At 45.4% G+C, this 18,009-nt stretch overlaps 1 protein-coding gene across 1 annotated transcript in view; it reads left to right on the forward strand.

The window, feature by feature from the left end:
- Window positions 1-742: 742 nt before the first annotated feature.
- The window catches only part of SMAP2 (small ArfGAP2), a 59,301-nt gene continuing 42,034 nt past the window's right edge, over window positions 743-18,009 (forward strand). Inside the window, exon 1 of the mRNA XM_004591532.3 lies at window positions 743-1,261. Within this exon, the coding sequence (XP_004591589.1) occupies window positions 1,159-1,261 (103 nt within the window). The 5' untranslated portion in view covers window positions 743-1,158. The remainder of the gene's footprint in view (window positions 1,262-18,009) is intronic.

The following is an 18,009-nucleotide window of genomic DNA, read 5'->3' on the forward strand; positions in this document are numbered from 1 at the left end:
ATACAACCTCTTAACCGCTCCTCTAAGCGCCTACCCCTGGACAACATGGTTACTAGACATTTTTAAATAGTTATCAATGTTGTGCTATGTTACAAAGTCCCTCCTTCCCCAGCAAGTTTCAGTAAAAGTCGACTACCCCAAAACTCTCTGTTTTGAGGGGAGTTAAGGAGAAAATGGAGAAATAAATCGTGCAGGCACTAGGCTAAAGAAGGTCCAAGACAGCCCCAGTCAGAAGAGGGAAGCTAAAGGTTGTGGGTGGGAATAGGTATTCATGGGAAGAGGTGACCAGAATCCTCCGCAAATGGAGGCAGAGGTTGGTCTGTTCTATTTGGTCGTTGGAGGAAGGAACAAGTTTGAAGGACTTTGGGGCTTACATAAGGATGGTAAGTACTTAACTCATAAGGGTACTGTGAGGAACAACACGTAAAGCTTCATGGGGAAAGTTCATGTAAAGCTTTAGCACAATGCCTGGCACATAGTTAAGAGCTCAGCAAACGTCCGCTCCTATCCTTCTGCACTTTCTTCCGTGCCCTCCCCTCCTTTTCTACCAGGCTCCATTCATTCTTTTCCAAGGACATGCCGGGGGCGTGTCCTCTGCGCCCGTAGCCCTAAGCCCCGCCCTTCACATCTCCCCGGATTGGTCCCTGAGAGGCGGAGCCGAGGGAAGAGCCCAGTGCGGCGCGGTGGGGGGCGGGGCGCATGCGCGGGCCGGGCAGGGTGGAGGGGGAGGAGGAGAGGAAGAGCTGCCGGAAGTAGGCGGTGGAGGTGGTGGCTGAGCAGGCGGCAGCTGCCAGGGAAACCGAGGCGCGGGACTGAAGGGCCGCAGAGCGGCGGGTTCTGGGGTCATCACTGCGTCCGGCACCTGGGAGGCCCGAGGGCTGCCTTTGCTCGGCCTGAGGGTCTCCGGTCCGGAAGCGTCCTTGGACTCGGGACTTCCCCTGAGCCCGCCAGGAGGCGCCGCGCTGAGGGGGCTGCAGCGTGGGGGCGGGCGCCGCGGACCCTGTGAGGGGCTCGGGCGGGAGCGAGGGGAGGGGTCGCTGACCCCCGCTCAGGAGGTGCCCTGGGCCGGGGACCGGGAGTCCTCATCTCCGGACTGGAACAGGGGTTTCTGGGGGCGAGGAGGGCGCGTCGCCCCCTGCCCCCGCCGGCACCTTGGCCATGACGGGCAAGTCGGTGAAGGACGTGGATCGGTACCAGGCGGTCCTGGCCAACCTGCTGCTGGAGGAGGATAACAAGTTTTGTGCGGACTGCCAGTCCAAAGGTAGCGCATCTCTCGCGGTGGTCGAGGGGCCGGCGGAGGGGCCGCCCCTGGAGGGTGGCCTGGCCGCGGAGGGGCTCTCGGGAGCTGAGGGCGGCCAAGTCATCGGGAGGCTGCTGGGTTTCCGGCGGCTGGGAGAGGGGGGTTGGCGTGGGGGGAGAGATTGAGAGGTGGGAGTGTGTGTGTGTGTGTCGGGGGTGCAAGGAGCCTGGCGTGTTCAGGTGAGAACGTCTGCGTTTCTGTGGGCGATGCATGAGTTCTGGGCCGACTGTCAGTCCGGAACCAGTGTAGCAAAGCTGAGGCTGAACTGCAGAGTGTGTGTGTGTGTGCGTGAGTGAGAGAGAGAGAGAGAGAGAGAAACAGAGAGAGAGATGACGAGATGAGCGATGGGAAAACTAAACTGCTTGGTGATTTTGAGAGGTGGTGTGGCCACCTGCTATTTGCGATTTGGTTAGCAGCTCCTGTCATTTGACAGCCTTGCCGAGATCTGACACAGCGCCGAGGCGGCTTGCCTCTTCCCGGATGAATGCAGTGGGAAGCCACCTCACGCACTGACACAGTGCGGATTTCTGCACAGTGTGGAGTGCGTTGGAGGCCTGGTGTGTGTGTGTGTGTGTGTGTGTGTGTGTGTGTGAGAGAGAGAGAGAGAGAGAGAGAGAGAGAGGTGGCAGAAGCTAGCAGATTTTGGTGGAGAGAAAGAAGCAGATAATTCATTGAATTCGTGGCTTCCATGGTGCTTACCCTTCGAAAGGTGAAATATAATCATTGTCTGTTGGCAAAAACATTCAGTCTTTGTTTTCTGTGCCCTCAAAAACTAATGTTCTTAATATCATTAAAATTCAACGTGATAGGAAGGCTTAGTGATTAGGAAATGTTTGCATTTGACAATAATAGATACTAGCCTTTATATGGGAGAGGCTTATTATTCATTGACTTTTGTTCATAATGCAGTGGCTTTGCCACGTGGTACACCAGGCAGACAGCATAAAACAAAAACGAAATGATATTTTAAGAAAGGAAGTGCATGTTTAATCGATGCTTTCACTGAATTCCCTTTTATTTTAGCATAAGATTATGTAAGGAGGACAGGGGAATGAGACATTGATTTAGATGCATACTAGTAGATTTTGGTGACCTCTATCAATAGGTGAATGGGGTGAACCATTAGCAAAGCAGGTGTCCACACTGCTTTCCTGACTTTTTGCATTTACCAAGAAGTATTTTAGAGCCACTTTACCATTGGGAAGGTTCATTCTTAACTCTTGTGTTGGGTCTATCAGAGGATTGGGTGTAACATTTCTGAGTGTATCTTGGCTTTCCTGTTTCCTTGGGTCCTCAATTGACAGAGCTTGGGTAAAACTGAAGGCACAGCTAGAGTGAGCACTGCTACTTTTGGGAAGTCAGATGCCATTTTGATGATTATTACCATTCCTCCTCCATTTCTTTATTTTTTTTTAAAGATTTATTTATTTTTTATTACAAAGTCAGATATACAGAGAGGAGAGATAGAGAGGAAGATCTTCCGTCCGATGATTCACTGCCCAAGTGAGCGCAATGGCTGGTGCTGTACCTATCTGGAGCCAGGAGCCAGGAACTTCTTCCGGGTCTCCCACAAGGGTGCAGGATCCCAAAGCATTGGGCCATCCTCGACTGCTTTCCCAGGCCACAAGCAGGGAGCTGGATGGGAAGTGGAGCTGCCGGGATTAGAACTGGCGCCCATATGGGATCCCAGCGCCTTCAAGGTGAGGACTTTAGCTGCTAGGCCACTCCACCGGGCCCCCTCCTCCATTTCTTAAACTACTCTTGCACTCATATCCCAATCAAATACAGCATATGGAAGAGGGAGGTTGATTTACTACTTGTTTCAGGTTTTTAACAGTAGCTTTACCTGGGAACAGGTAACAAATCACTAGTCAGTTCTTACTAAGGGCTAGTAACTGCTTAGTTGGAAACTTTACTAACTCCTGTTGATGAGAGAATCCTGGATTCAGAAGCAGTTTCTTTTCCAGTTAGTGTGACGTGTACCTTGGTGACTTCAGTGACTTGGCCATTGAAGTAAAAATGAAATGAGAACGAGAGAGTTTTCAGTTATGTTAAACAGGCATTTGTTGAGGCCTGCACTCTTCATAAATTATCCAGCCTATTCCACCCTTTGCATTCTGCTTACTCATTTCTCCTTCCTCTTTTTTACTTTTGGTCATTGTGATGATTACGTGGACAGCCATCAGCCAATCAAATGGTAGAAGGAAGAGGCACTTGGAGGAAGAATTTCAAAACTGTTGAAATACAGATTTGGGTTTGAGTTCATCTGAGTTTCTCAGGTCCGTTCTTAGACAACTGAGTGCTGAATGAGCAGGATTGGTCAATGCATGCTCACCAGTCAGTATTCCATCAGATGACGTGACTGGACTACAGACCTGTGAGCAGTATGGCTGACTTATTCCCAAATCAGTGTTTGAAAATGACCCTCCTTTCTAAAATCTCACACTTTTTTAAAGAGTGAGACTTCTAGTAAGCATCACAATGGTCTTTTGACTTAGCAGGTTTTTTTTTTTAACTTTAAAGTTTTCTTGCTCCAGAGGGTTTTAAAGCGAGGTTCCCCAGTGACCTGGGAGGCCCTAGAGCAATTTTAGGGGGAGAAAGGAAGCTATTTCAATGCTGCCTTTAAAAAATTGCCTTATCTTGTCAAAGTGTGAGTTGTGATTTCCTTATCACCGAAGTTAACCGGACCTTTAGGATAAATTTGTGGACTAACAGAGGACAAAATACTAAAAATTCCTGATCTGTCAGTGATAACTCCGGCTACCTGAGCCAGGTTCTATTTGGAGGGACCATTTGTAGGACAGGTCGTTCATATTTGGCCTTTTGCTCTACAGTTCCAGCTTTTATCCCTGGGCCTGGAGTAACTCCTTAACAACCCTTTCAGAGATTGGCATAAACTGGATGCAATGTTGTTTATCATGAGAGGCTCTGCCTTTCTGATGACCTGAATACTTGAGTCCACTATTGAGATACACCTGTCTCAGTGTCATGGTTGAATCGGCCAATAATTAGAGTGGAAGAAATTTGATAGTCTTGAAGAACATTGATTTCAGTCTGCGAAATAGCACATGGAATTCTGGACTCTGACACAAACTTTATAATAAGAACTTTTAACTGTTCTCTTCTTCTGCTGCATCCTGTCTCTGAGGTGTTTCATGCTCTATTACCTAAGCACTGCCTCTGTTCCAACTCTCATTAGGTATTTTCAAGGTTAAATTTACTTTTTTGAGGTCCCGGCACGATAGCGTAGTGGCTAAAGTCCTCGCCTCACATGCACCGGTTCTAATTCCGGCAGCCCTGCTTCCCATCCAGCTCCCTGCTGGTGACCTGAGAAAGCAGTCGAGGATGGCCCAAAGCCTTGGGACCCTGCATCCGCGTGGGAGACCCGGAAGAGCTCCTGGATCCTGGCTTCGGATCGGTGCAGCTCCAGCCGTTGCGGTTCACTTGAGGAGTGAACCATTGGACAGAAGATCTTCCTCTTTGTCTCTCCTCCTCTCTGTACATCTGCCTTTCCAATAAAAATAAATAAATCTTTAAAAAAAATTTACTTTTTTGAAAAAGATAACATTTTGATGTGTTTCAAAATTCTGAAGTTCCAAAAGGAAATACACATATTGAAAATTCATTCTTTCCCTTTTTCCTTGGCCACCATTTGCATCCCTGGAGATGACAACCAACCACTCTTGGCAATTTCTTACCTGACTTTTTAAAGATAACATGTGTGGACAAGGAATGACATTTCCATGTATTCCTTTTCAGTGCTTTTATACAAATAGAAGAATATTACTTACAGTTCTTGGCACTTTGCAGTTTTCTGCCAACAGTTTGGGGTGGAGAATGTGAAGATTCTCTTACCACGTGTTGTGGAACTTTTGATTCTTTGAAGGTGTTTTCTAGAACTCTCTCTCTGGCTTATCTGGATTACATTGGAAGGCGTCTTGAATAATTTGGAAGACAGATGCTCTCATTGGAAGGCAGCTTAAGGAGTGTTCTAGACGTGGCCAAAACACTTATAAGTCTAGAGAAACAGTAGTGTTAGGCTTGACGTTGGCACATCTCTCAACTCCTTTCCTTGGCTCATTGTGGCTTTATGACCTTTAGCAAGCCTCCTCACTTTCTCAGCGTCAGTGTCTGAGGTTGCAAAAGTGCCTTGCAAACGGAAGTGGTATTCAGATGTGAGCACCATTTATTCTTACCATTGCTGACCTTACTTATTTTATCTAGTTTTACTGGTTTCATTTTTGTCTTTATTCCCTTGAAATACTCTGGTTACTTACTGGAAGCCACATTTGGAATGACTCACCCAATGATTTCCCTGGTCTTTAAGCCAAAACCATTTCCTATATATGGGAGTTTTGGAATTTTTGCAGATGTTTTTATGGGTACCCTTGAGAATGGCTTCTGGATGTTTCCTGACTTTTCAAGATTAGACCAGGGAATTTTTGTGGGTGGAAATTTTCTAGTAATCCTAAATCTGAACTTTTGTAAATTAGGCTGTAGTTGTGCTGTGTGTTTATTTTTCCTCCATAGCTAAATCCTTGCTTAAATACTATCCCTTAGGATGTTAACTTTCTTATTAATTTTTAGTTATTTTAGCTTTATCAGTGACCCCTTTCGAAAGACAAAAAAAATTTTTTTTTCTAAGATTTATTTTATTCTTATTACAAAGTCAGATATACAGAGAGGAGGAGAGACAGAGAGGAAGATCTTCCGTCCGATGATTCACTCTCCAAGTGAGCCGCAACGGCCGGTGCTGTGCCGATCTGAAGCCGGGAACCTGGAACCTCTTCCGGGTCTCCCATGTGGGTGCAGCGTCCCAAAGCTTTGGGCTGTCCTCAATTGCTTTCCCAGGCCACAAGCAGGGAGCTGGATGGGAAGTGGAGCTGCCGGGATTAGAACCGGCGCCCATATGGGATCCAGGCGTGTTCAAGGCGAACAACTTTAGCCACTAGACCATGCCACCGGCCCCCCCCCAAAAAAAAAATTCTATCCAATGTAGATAGCAGGAGTTCTACTTCCATTTCTAGTTGGTAGACGTCCTTCTTCAGCCACGGTCCAGTGATTTTCTGAGTTTTCATAGCTTATGTACTTCAACTGTGGAAGTCTTGGTTTTACTGAAAGTAGCTCATTGGAAATTCCCCCATTAGGTTATCTTCTAATGTGAACACATGAAATCTGTTTTCTGGTTGGCATTTTCTTATTTGTTTTTCTTGACCTTTAACAGTATCATTCTAAGGCCAGTGTTGTTGCACAGTAGGCTAAGCGTCCTCTTGTGACACTGGCATCTGAGTTGGAGCTCTGAATGCTGGTTTAAGTCCCAGCTGCTCCACTTCTGATCCAACTCCCTACTAATGAGCCTGGAAAAGCCATGGAAGATGGCCCAAATGCTTGAACCACTGTCACCATGTAGGAAACCCAGGTAGAGCTCTGGTCGCCCAGCTTTGGCCTGGTCCAGCCCTGACCAGTATAGCCATTTGTGGAGTAAACTAGAAGATATCTATCTCTGTTCAAATAACTCTCATAAATTCTGAAAACAAAGCAAAATATTATTCCATAGTTGTAAGAAAAGGAATACAAAATGCTGTATGTTTTAGTTGGAACTCTTTTTTTATAAATTTTATTTTTATAATGATTACATGGTGGATCAGTGTGGGAAGAATCTAGGTTTAGGGAAAATTGGGCGTTGTCATTGCTTCCAAATTTGCTATTCTTGTTTCTCGGGGAAAGGGAGGGAGAAAAGGGGAAACTACTCTTGACTTTCCACACATCCTACTACCCAGTACCTAGGGATGAGGAACCGCCACCTCATATCAACGCAGAGTCTCAGTGTGTACGTACTTCGAGGGTTCTGTCCAAGTGGCTTGGGTCCTTCTGAAGTGCTGCTGATTTCAACGACCTGAGGATGATGTCACCCTCCCAGTGTCCATTGGCCCCATTCAGCAAGATTTTTTTGTTGTCATTGTTTGTTTGGGGTAGTTGTCCAGTTAGTTCTGTTGTTCTGCTAAGGCACCAAATGTGCTGCCATATTCTCCTTTTACAACAGGGCCTGTGTCCACTGCTCTGCCTTTTTCGTTAAGTAGGACATGTTCTTGTCGGCGAGCCCAAGTACGTGGACCAGATGTCCCAAGTATTGCCAGATCCCCCACCCCTGCGGATTATGAATCCCACACCCACGTAGTAAGCGGGCCCCAGGACCCAGGCCAGGAGATCCAAATCCATCGGATTCCCCACCCTTGGGGCTCATAAACCTGGCACCCATCTTGCAGGCAGGTCCCAGGCCCGAGGCCCCAGGCCAGGCGACCTGAGGCCCACTGAATCCCCTACCGCTGGGGCTGATGAAACCAGCACCTACCTAGAGGGCGGGCCCTGGGACCTGGGCCAGGAGACCCAACCCCAGTCAGATCCCACACTCCCGGAACTCATAAACCCGACACCCACCTCACAGACAGGCCCCAGACCCAGGCTAGTCAACCTGAGTCCCTCCAGATCCCCGTACCTGCAATGCATGAATTCAGCCCCCACTGGACCCAGGCTGGCATGACTCTCCTCACTTCATTGTCTGCAATCTTATTGCATAATCTGGCCTAGTCTAGTCTGCCCCCTGTTCTAGCTCCTACTGGTGGGTGCTGCAGCCTATTCCAGCCCAGTTTGATTTCTGTGCTGGTCCTAATGTGAACTTGGCTGGTGTCGTGATCTGATCTGGCTCCTCCTGCCCCTGCTCTGGTTCTCTGCCAGTGGGTGTTATGTGCTGGCCCCGATTGGCCTGTCCCCAGACCTGACCCACATGTATGCCGGTGGGTACTATATCCTGGCATTGTCTTGGCTGCTGCTTACCTTACTTCTTGTGCTCACCTGCAGGGACTGCATCCCAGTGAAGGAGTTTCCCAAGCTCCTCCATTGAGTCTCCTCCCAGTGGCAGTTCTCGTGCACACCAGTGGATCATTGGCCATGTTGATTTTGTCTACCTCCTGCCCTGGCAGGAGAAAAAGAGTACAAAATGCTGTGTCTTTTAGTTGGAACTCTTCATAAACACACTAGGTATGTTTGTTTAGAAAGTATTTCTTTTTCAACCATTTTTTAAATGGTTGACTTCCCACATGGCTACAACAGCTAGAGCTGGGTCAGGCCAAAGCCAAGAGGCAGGAATTTCTTCCAAGTCTCCCATGTGGGCAGTAGGGGCCCAAGCAGTTGAGCTACCTTCCATTGCTTTACCCAGGTCTTTAGCAGGGAGCTGGATTGGAAGTGGAGCAGTTGAGATTTGAACCAGTGCCTGTGAGGGATGTTGGCATTACAGTGAAAGCTTTACCTGCCACACCACAATGGCAGCCCCAGAAAATATTTCTTAAGTACCTATTGTGTCAGATATTGTACAAGGAATATAGATTAAAAGACTGACACTGTATAAGGAAGTATAGATTAAAAGACCTTTGATCTCAAGGATTTTACAGTCTAATGGGGAAGCAGATGTGTACAACAGATAAATGAAGCAACAGTAATTATCAATTATTGCATTGGGTACAGGGGGAAATGAAAGCATTGAAGAGGACAAGCAAAACTTCCTCAGGAAGTCATGGCTTCAGAGAGACAATTATGCTGCATCTTAAAGGAAAACATGACTTTGTGAGATGAATTTAGGGGTCTTTTCCCCAGGGAAGAGGAAGAGAACATGCTGTGCTTCTGTGATGTACTGTATCTTGTGTGCGCAGGACTCTTCAGTGTATTTTGACCTCTTGTAGGATACAGATTAGGGCTAGAGTTTGACAGCTAGTGACCAGTAAGATTAAAATCCTGTTGCAGTAGTTGACTTTGTGTATGGCAAAGATCCTGAGTATGCATTTTGTGTTCTACTTCCTGTTGTGTAAGAAGCCCATAGTGTTGTCAGCCATCTGTTATGCCAAGTTGCTGAGTAGTAGTAAGGAAGGTCTGGATGCCATGCCCAGAAGGTCTCTGTGGAAGTGTGCCATCATGGGTACACCAGCCTGCAGTAGATACTCATTCATTTCTGCAGCAGATGCTGTTGGTTTTGACATACCCAGTGTGCTCTTGGTCGCTCTGGGCATTGGTTTTGTAGCAAATCTTTTTTTTTTTTGTAGCAAATCTTTTGTTTTAGATAAATTGGAAAGCTGCTTGCCTTCTGCATTTTCCATCTGATGTCATCATGGTATGTAGGTGGCAGCTTTCTTGGGCACAGTTGTCTGTATAACTGTTCACCACATGAATCATTGTCTGTTTTTGTTTCTGCCTGAAAATCCCATCTTGGAAATAATGTCATGCTGTTGGGGACTGTAACACTACTCATTACGTGCAGCGGAGCTGGCTTTGTGTATTCTGTTGTTGGAGTCTGTGCCACCAAGAAGGAAGAAAGTAGCTTCTGTTTTTTTCTTTTTTAAATTTGTGAAAAAATAATCTTTTAAAAAAGATTTGTTTATTTATTTGAAAGGCAGTGTTAGGGGTGAGGGAATGCGGATTGGGAGGTTGGGAGAAAGATCTGCTCCCCAAATGGCTGCAGCAGCCAGAACTGGGCCATGAGCTAGAAATTCCATCCAAGCCTCCCACTTGTGTAGCTGGGACCCGTGTGTTTGGGCTGTCTTCTGCTGCTTTTCCAGGCACATTAGCAGGGAGCTGGATCAAAGTCAGGCATCTAGGATTTGAACTGGCACTCGTGAGATACTGGCATTGTTGTTGGCAGCTTAACCAACTATGTCACAGTGCCAACCCCTAAAGTAACTTCTCAAATTGAGTCATACTCAGTGACTATAACCCATGTATCCCAAGCAGGAACCCACATGAAACACACAATTTTTGTTATTGTGTCTGTTAAAATCCTATCACAGTTGTGCTTCTGTTTAAGTATATACTGACTTCAAAGAAGTTCTTTATTTCTTGACATCCTCAAAATGTGCCCCTGAAATGTGACAGTTCAGCATACTATGTTGAAAAGCAGGAACCACATTTATGTAGAGTAGAATACCTTAATGTGACTTCTCATTTGCCAGATTCCTCTGTTGTTAAGGCAGTATTCCTGTATTGGGTTAAAAAAAATTTTTTTTTAAAGATTTATTTATTTTTACTACTAAGTCAGATATACAGAGAGGAGGAGAGACAGAGAGGAAGATCTTCCGTCCGATGATTAACTCCCCAAGTGAGCTGCAATGGCCAGTTCTGTGCTGATCCGAAGCCGGGAACCAGGAACCTCTTCCAGGTCTCCCACAAGGGTGCAGGGTCCCAAAGCTTTGGGCCGTCCTCGACTGCTTTCCCAGGCCACAAGCAGGGAGCTGGATGGGAAGTGGAGCTGCCGGGATTAGAACCAGCGCCCATATGGGATCCTGGCACGTTCAAGGCAAGGACTTTAGCCGCTAGGCCACGGCGCCGGGCCCGGGTTAAATTTTCAAATTGGAATTTGTCGCACTTTGTATGGCCACTAGGCTATCATCTCTGTGATGGTGGGGATTGGACCTACTCTGTTTCCTTGGGACTTCCTGGCATGCAGACTTAGGGCTTAGCATAGATTGGGCTTTTAGTAAGTCTTTGATTGAGCTGATTTTTGTGATACCTCAACCTTTTTGGTCTTTTATTAGAAGAAATCATTTAGAGATGATCTGAACTGTTGTTTTAATATTAGGAAAGCTATTTTTCTGAAAAAAAAAAAAGTTTGAGTATGTTTAGAAGGCTCTACATGAATCAGGGACTAGTCAGGGCAACAGAAACCACTGTAGGTGGTGCAGACAGAGGGAAGTTAATAGAATAGGTTAGGCAGGCGATATGAGAGCCAAGAAACTTGATAGGAGTTGGTTGATGTTTCCCAGAAATAAGCAATGCCTGGGGGCTGCTGTGCCTCTAAGGAAAATAGGAGGTGCTGCTATCACCAAAATCCAGAAGCCTGAACCATTTGGGGTGAGCTCAAAGCATGGAAAGAGGAGCTGTTGGTGGCAGCTGGACCCAGGCCGAACATCACCCTGGCTTCTCCCCTTCTGTTATCCACACCACTGCCACTGCTTGATAACTTATCCAGAGTCATTGGCAAGGGGGCATGGGAAATGTAGTTCCCTGTGATAGGGTGGAGCAAGGGGAGGACCCAAACACGAGTACACAAAGGCACTCCAAGATGTCATTCTTTTCCCCATTTGCATTATTTCAGACAAGAGATAAGAAGGATTTTCAGCCAAATACACAAGCTTTTAAAAGATCTTGACCATTGCTCAAACAATAGCCAGTCCCAGAGGTAGTGTATCAGCTCCGCAGCAGCCTTATATAAATTGGATGTGTGACTAGGCAGGTTGCTTTCTGTTGAGCATGTATTTGACTCTTGGCTGCTGCCTGGTGCGATTTATCCTTTGATTACCCAGAAAAGAGGTTCCCACCCTGCCACTTCTGAGAAGTCTTAGACCTCTGTGTGTACATTGAAGTCCATAGTGCAACAGATACGCAGAGAATTTTAAGGATGGCAACCTTAAAACTACCCAGCATCATCCTGCCTGGGTAGTCGAGGTCACTGTGGTGGGGCTGATTTTCCTTGTGCAGCATTGGTTGGTTAGTTTTCCACCACCTGCCGCTTGACAGCTGAGACAGCTTAACCCCAGGTGAGAGAAGGGGGGGCACTGCCTCTGTTTTCTTCTGTACAGCACCTGAAAAACATTTTGTCTTTCTTTCAAGATAAGGCTTCCCAAGTTATTGCTACCAGTTTCCTCCCTCCCCTCCCCTGAATAGAAAAGTGTTTAATGAGTTACACGATGCAGATGCTGCACTTTCCAGAAGTGCTTTTTTTGTAATCAGGTCACCTGCATTTGGGTCCTTGGTAGGTTAATGGACTTGGTGGAACTAGGCCAGCAAGGTTTTCAGTGAAGTGTTAAGTATGTTTGCTTTTAGGTTGTTACTTTTCTTAGAGGCCACAGATATGGGCCCTTCATTCTTTGAGTTGAATCTCCAACTGTAAAAATCATGTAGGTTTCGTTGTTGTTGTTGTTGTCTTGTTTTCTCCAAAAAATGAATTTCTTCTCTCCAGGGATGCATGCAGTTCACGGGTGTAATTACAATGTAATTTGGTCTTTTAAAAAGCCTATCAGACTGTTTCCCAGAGGACCAGTTCTTCTCAGCAGTCCATTGCAAAATGAAAAGGCACAGCTATGCATTTTTGAAGTCTCATGTTTAATAATTACATATTTTGCTACCATGTTTGACTTCATTTTCCCAAACTTTCTCCTTCCCTGCCCCACTCTTCTGGATCCTGTATTTCCCCACAGGCTTTGGGAACGCTGGTCCTTTGCTGGCTGAGCTGCAGGTCCCTCCCCCTTGGAAAGCCCCGAGATGAACCAAATCTGCCTTCAGCTGTGGCCATCCGGCAGTGTAAGGTCACCCTGGGGGTTGTCTGCAGTTTGTCCAACCTTCTCCTTGTCTCCCGTCTTCCCTCCCCTCTGGCTGGGACACATGCCCTGGGATTCCACCTCTAGCTTCTCCCTGGACAGCAGCTGGATTTATTATTAGTGCTGCTGGCTTTTCTAAGGTTAAGTGATTTTCTGGCCACTTTTGTTTATCATACCCATCTTTCCTCCCTCTCCTCTCCCATCCTCATTTGGGTATTTCCTAGAAGTACTCCAGTTTTCTTTTAACAACATGTAGAATGCAATTTAACTGAATCCTGGAGATCCTAAGCCCACTTTGAGAATATATTGATTTCAAATCAAAACCTTCAAAAAGAAATTCTTTTATCCAAAACGATGATGAGAACTGGCTGTTTCAGGCTTTAAGTCATTTCTTTTCACCCCAAAAGTAAACGTATAACACTGTCATTTTATGATGTGTTGAAAATAATCAAATGATTGCAAGTGGGGGATGAGACTTAATCTCAGGATGGATAAACCTGTTCCAGCAGTGATTGGAGCAAACAGAGCTTTTTTTTTTTTTTTTTTTTTTTTTTTTTTTTTTTTTTTTTTCACATCACCCTGCTGTGTGTCTCAACAACTGCTAGTGATGGAGAGACCAGGGATCCTCAAGCGTCTAGCACAGAGCCGCCGTCTTTAAATGTGGGTTTCAGTGTTAATTCAGTGTTAATTCCGCAGTGTTTCTTCACTTTGTTTGCTTCATGTGCATATGCAGTATATTTTGTTGTTTAACTACTTCCTCTTTTTGTATGTGGCTGGAAGTCCCCAGATATGTGGGTTTAGAAATGAGTTTCCTGGTATTTCTGGCTTTGGGTTGAAAAAAAATTTTTTTGTTTGTTTTATATTGCTTAGGTGGTGTTTTTTGTTCTTATGGCTTTGAAATATAATTTCTTACCGATTTTTTTTTTTTTTTTTTTTAGACTGAACCATAAAGCTTGTGGGGAATCGGGTGTTAGAATCTTTGTATTGTTGTTGGTCCTCATGTTAAAACTGACACAAAGCCCTCATGAGAGAAATAGGAAGGAAACTCGCTGTCCTCACCATGATGCTTTTGTTCAAAATAGCTGTAAACAGCAGAGCGAATGGAAACCAATTCGAATATGACAGCTGATTTGAGAAAGAAGAAATTAAAAGGGCAGGCACTTCTGCCATGTTGGAAGCATTTCACTGAAATGAGTAGCTACGTGGAACAGGGGTTGACTGTCTCGCTGAAATAGACACGAGGGCTTTGGTTAGAGGAACCGTGCAGATGGAGGAGAAATTTGAGAAAAAAAATCTTCCCTTCTGGGTGGCTGCCGTATGAACATTCCCTGCTTGTGTAAGGGTAAAAGGAAGCTTCATTTAGCGTGGAGCCAGGAGGACCCCAGCTGAGCTGCTCTGAATGCTCTCGCTTGATGCAGAGCCTCATCCTCACACACAAACAGCCTGCTGCAGGTGATTCAAATCAAGAAGACATATCATGGGAAGAGTGAAAATAGAACCCAGTTTCATTAGATTTCCCCTGCACTTAAGGGGGAAGAAAAGACCTGTTACCATAGAAACAGACTTCTAGGCCAGTCCTGTGTGTTTGTGTGTGTCTTACGGGTTCTGGGAGGTGGAGAGATGGAAGGATCCTTGTGTTTATTATCTTAACATAATTCAGTGGCATTTCTTAAAACATTTTTTTTCTGATTATGAAAGGTGTCCATAGTCATGATAAAAACCATGGGAAAGCTTGCAAAAATAAGGTTTACTTGGGCTTATCCCATGATTTTATGTCATTGTTGTCTTGCTTAACATTGTAAGCATTTTTCATGACATTGAAAACATTTAAAAGCCTCAATTATGTCCTGTCTTTGGAATGACATCATTATTTATTTAATTCTTCCCCAGCTGTTGGGTTTTCAGTTTTTCAGTGTTATAAAGAATGGTACATTGTAAATTTTTGTGTTGCTGTTGGACTGATGAGCTATTTATGGGTTCAGATTTGAAAAGTCATGGGAGCTTTCTAATTTTAAGAAGTCGTGAAGGGAATTTTTGGTGGTTGAGTGCTTGTGGAGACAGCTTTGCATGAGGATCATCACTCAGAGCTTCTTCCCTGTAAGAGACACCTGTTGAGGCAAGAAGACTTCACTGGGAAGGACCCTGGCTTGAGCGTAAGGGCAGCTTTGGGTCTTATCAAGATGGGTCAGCCCTTCCCATTTTGTAGCTGATGTGTGGCAGTACTCCCGAGTCACTGACTGGCATTATACGTTGTTTATACAGTCGCGGCTCACTTAAATCCAGCCCTCTGGGAAGGTGGATTAGAGGCCCTACGTTAGTGCAAAGTGGACAACAGTTACTGACTTTTTGTTTGTTTGTTTGTTTTCATTTTAGACAGAGGCTTCCTTAGACTGTAAATGAGAATAAGAACAGGGTCTGTGTCTTCACGTGTATCTTAATCCTCATGTGACGTCCACATTGTGTCTCAGTTTTTGTCATGAACACTATTATTCTATTAATGTGTGCTTAGATCCTGTTTTTTTTTTTTTAACAGTCACTTTTCATACTGTTAACTCAGATATCTGAAGATGTGTGGCATGCCAGGGAGCTGAGCAGGTGAATCTCATGGTTGCTTGGTGGTAATCACTTCTTTGTGCCGTTTCTGTTGTGTGCCTCTGTAGGCTGTGTCACTTTGGAAGCTGGAGCCAGTCACAAAGCTAATCCTCTGCCCTCTCAGTCGGAGGTTTCAGTGTGGCACATCAGCCTGGGTGAATGCAGCATGCAGTGTGAAACAGGAGGCCTGAGCAGTAATCTTTTAGCCCTTTCATGGGCTGGGAGTAAATATTTATACACAGTTCTCTGGGGCTGTAGAAATCAATAATAACCTCGCAGCAGCTTTAGAAGCTATTCTTGAGCCCATTGAAGCAGGTTCATTTAATCTGAAAACCTTTACTTTGGCTCTTCTGAAGCAGTGATTCTTTGTTTTTCCTTGAGACCTGCATAATGTTCTGTTTCCAGGATATTTTATCCACGTGGCTCCTGTCTGTGCCTCACCCACTTGTACTACACCTTTTGACCTGTACCTGATTCAAAAACACTTAGGTTCTGAAACATCCTGGTGGATGTTTTCTTTTCTGGCAAGGGCAAACCCTTACCTTTTGCCCTTCTCCCTGAAGCCAGGGCTGGTTGGATGACTAACAATCAACGTGCTACTTGCACTTTGATCCCAGAATTCATTGCAATTCTGTGTTGGTTTAGAAATGCAATGTCTTCAGCTTCTTCGAATGTGGCTGTGATTTAATTAAGCCGGCACTGAATTTCTGTTTGTCATTGGTTGAGTCAGCTCTGATGTGTCAGGAGAGCTGCTGTCCTCTGTTGTATAGAGAAAGGCATGTCCATGGTTTTCTGTGAGAGCTCTATTGGCTAATGTGGATTTTGTATGAAGCTTCTGCCCATGTTTCCCTGGAAACAGTTGAAAACATGCTTTCTGCCTGACCACGTACTTAGTCTTGAGTCCTCATATGTTGGATTCTTCTCTCCTTCTGGACTTCCTTTGAAGGAAAGTGAACATGGCTGGGAAGGGACACTTTATGTACTGTCTCTGATATTGAGCTTCCTGATAGGGAGAGTGAATCCTATGTTGTAATAAAAAAGAACACCGGAAGAACAAGGTACCGATTTAGTGACCATTGTTGAGCACCTACTATATTTAGGGTATGTAAAGATGACAGTAATTCTGGTCCAGCTAACCATTTCGTCGATGAACTTGAATAACCTCTCTGGGCCACAGTTTCTCCAAGTGTTTGAACTAACCTGATCCCTAAAAGGTTCTTCCCAATTCTAGCACTGTATCCTTGAAGTGTTAAAGAATAAGAGAACAGTTTTTTTAAAATGGGATTTTCTAGTATCTTTTCTGTCTCAAAGTGAATGACTTAAAAATGGTTTCTTTAGAACAATATTTCTCAACCCAGCACCATTGGTTTTCTGGCTAATCCATTGCTGTGGCTCGTCCTGTGCATTTTAGCTTGGCTAGTGGCATTCCTGGCCTCTGCCCACTAGGTGACCAGTAGCACTCCCCTACTAGCTGTGACCACTATCTCTCCAGACATCAGCAGCTTGCTCTTTGAGGGAGGCTGATTCAAGTGGGGGCTGTTGCTGCAGGGGGAGAAGAGGAGAAGAGTGGGATTATTTGAATGCAAACCTATTTATTTATTTATTTATTTGAAATGCAGAGTTACAGAAAGGTAGGAAGACAGAGAACTTCTTTATGCTGGTTTACTCCCCCAAAGGCCACAACAATCAGGGCTGGGCAAGACCACAGCCAGGAGCCTAGAACTCCATCTGAATCTACCATATGGATGACATGGATCCAAGTACTTGAGTCAAATTCTGCTGCTTTCCTAGGTGCATTAACAGGGAGCTGGATTGAAAGTGGAACAGTTGGGACTAGAACTACTACTCAGATGGGATACTGGCATCACAGGCAGCAGCTTAACTTGCTGTACCACCCTGCCAGCCCAAATATGGACTGTTTTTAATATTGATTTTCTTTTTTTAGAGATGTGTTTTATTTATTTGAAAAGCAAAGTGTGTGTGTGTGAGAGAGAGAGAGAGAGAGGGAGAGAGACAGAGACAGACAGAGACTTCCATCATTATCATTGGTTCACTCCCCAAGTGACTGCTAAGCTGGAACTGTACCAGGCTGAAGCCAGGAGATTTATCTAGATCACCCATGTGGGTGCAGGAGCCCAAGCAGTTGTGCTATCCTCTGCTGCTTTTTCAGGGACATGAGCACAGAGCTGGACTTAAAGTGAACTGGGATTCGAACCGGGATGCCGGCATTGCGGATGGCAGCTTAACATACCATATTGCCCCATACCTATTTTCATTGTCCTCTTCTGCTAATTACCAATTTTATTATCAGGCAGATGTGTTTTGTTTTTTTTTTTTTTTTTTTTTTTTAGATTTATTTATTTTTATTACAAAATCAGATATACAGGGAGGAGAGGCAGAGAGGAAGATCTTCCATCCAATGATTAACTCCCCAAGTGAGCCGCAATGGTCGGTGCTGTGCCGATCTGAAGCCGGGAACCAGGAACCTCTTCCGGGTCTCCCACGCGGGTGCAGGATCCCAAAGCTTTGGGCCGTCCTCAACTGCCTTCCCAGGCCACAAGCAGGGAGCTGGATGGGAAGTGGAGCTGCCGGGATTAGAACCGGCGCCCATATGGGATCCCGGGGCTTTCAAGGCAAGGACTTCAGTTGCTAGGCCACGCCACCGGGCCCACATGTGTTTTATTTGAAAAGCAAAGAGAGAGTGTGTGTGTGTGTGTGTGTGTGTGTGTGTGTGTGAGAGAGAGAGAGAGAGAGAGA

Source organism: Ochotona princeps, chromosome 2 (genome assembly GCF_030435755.1).
Source record: "Ochotona princeps isolate mOchPri1 chromosome 2, mOchPri1.hap1, whole genome shotgun sequence".
In the NCBI taxonomy this organism is placed as follows: domain Eukaryota; kingdom Metazoa; phylum Chordata; class Mammalia; order Lagomorpha; family Ochotonidae; genus Ochotona; species Ochotona princeps.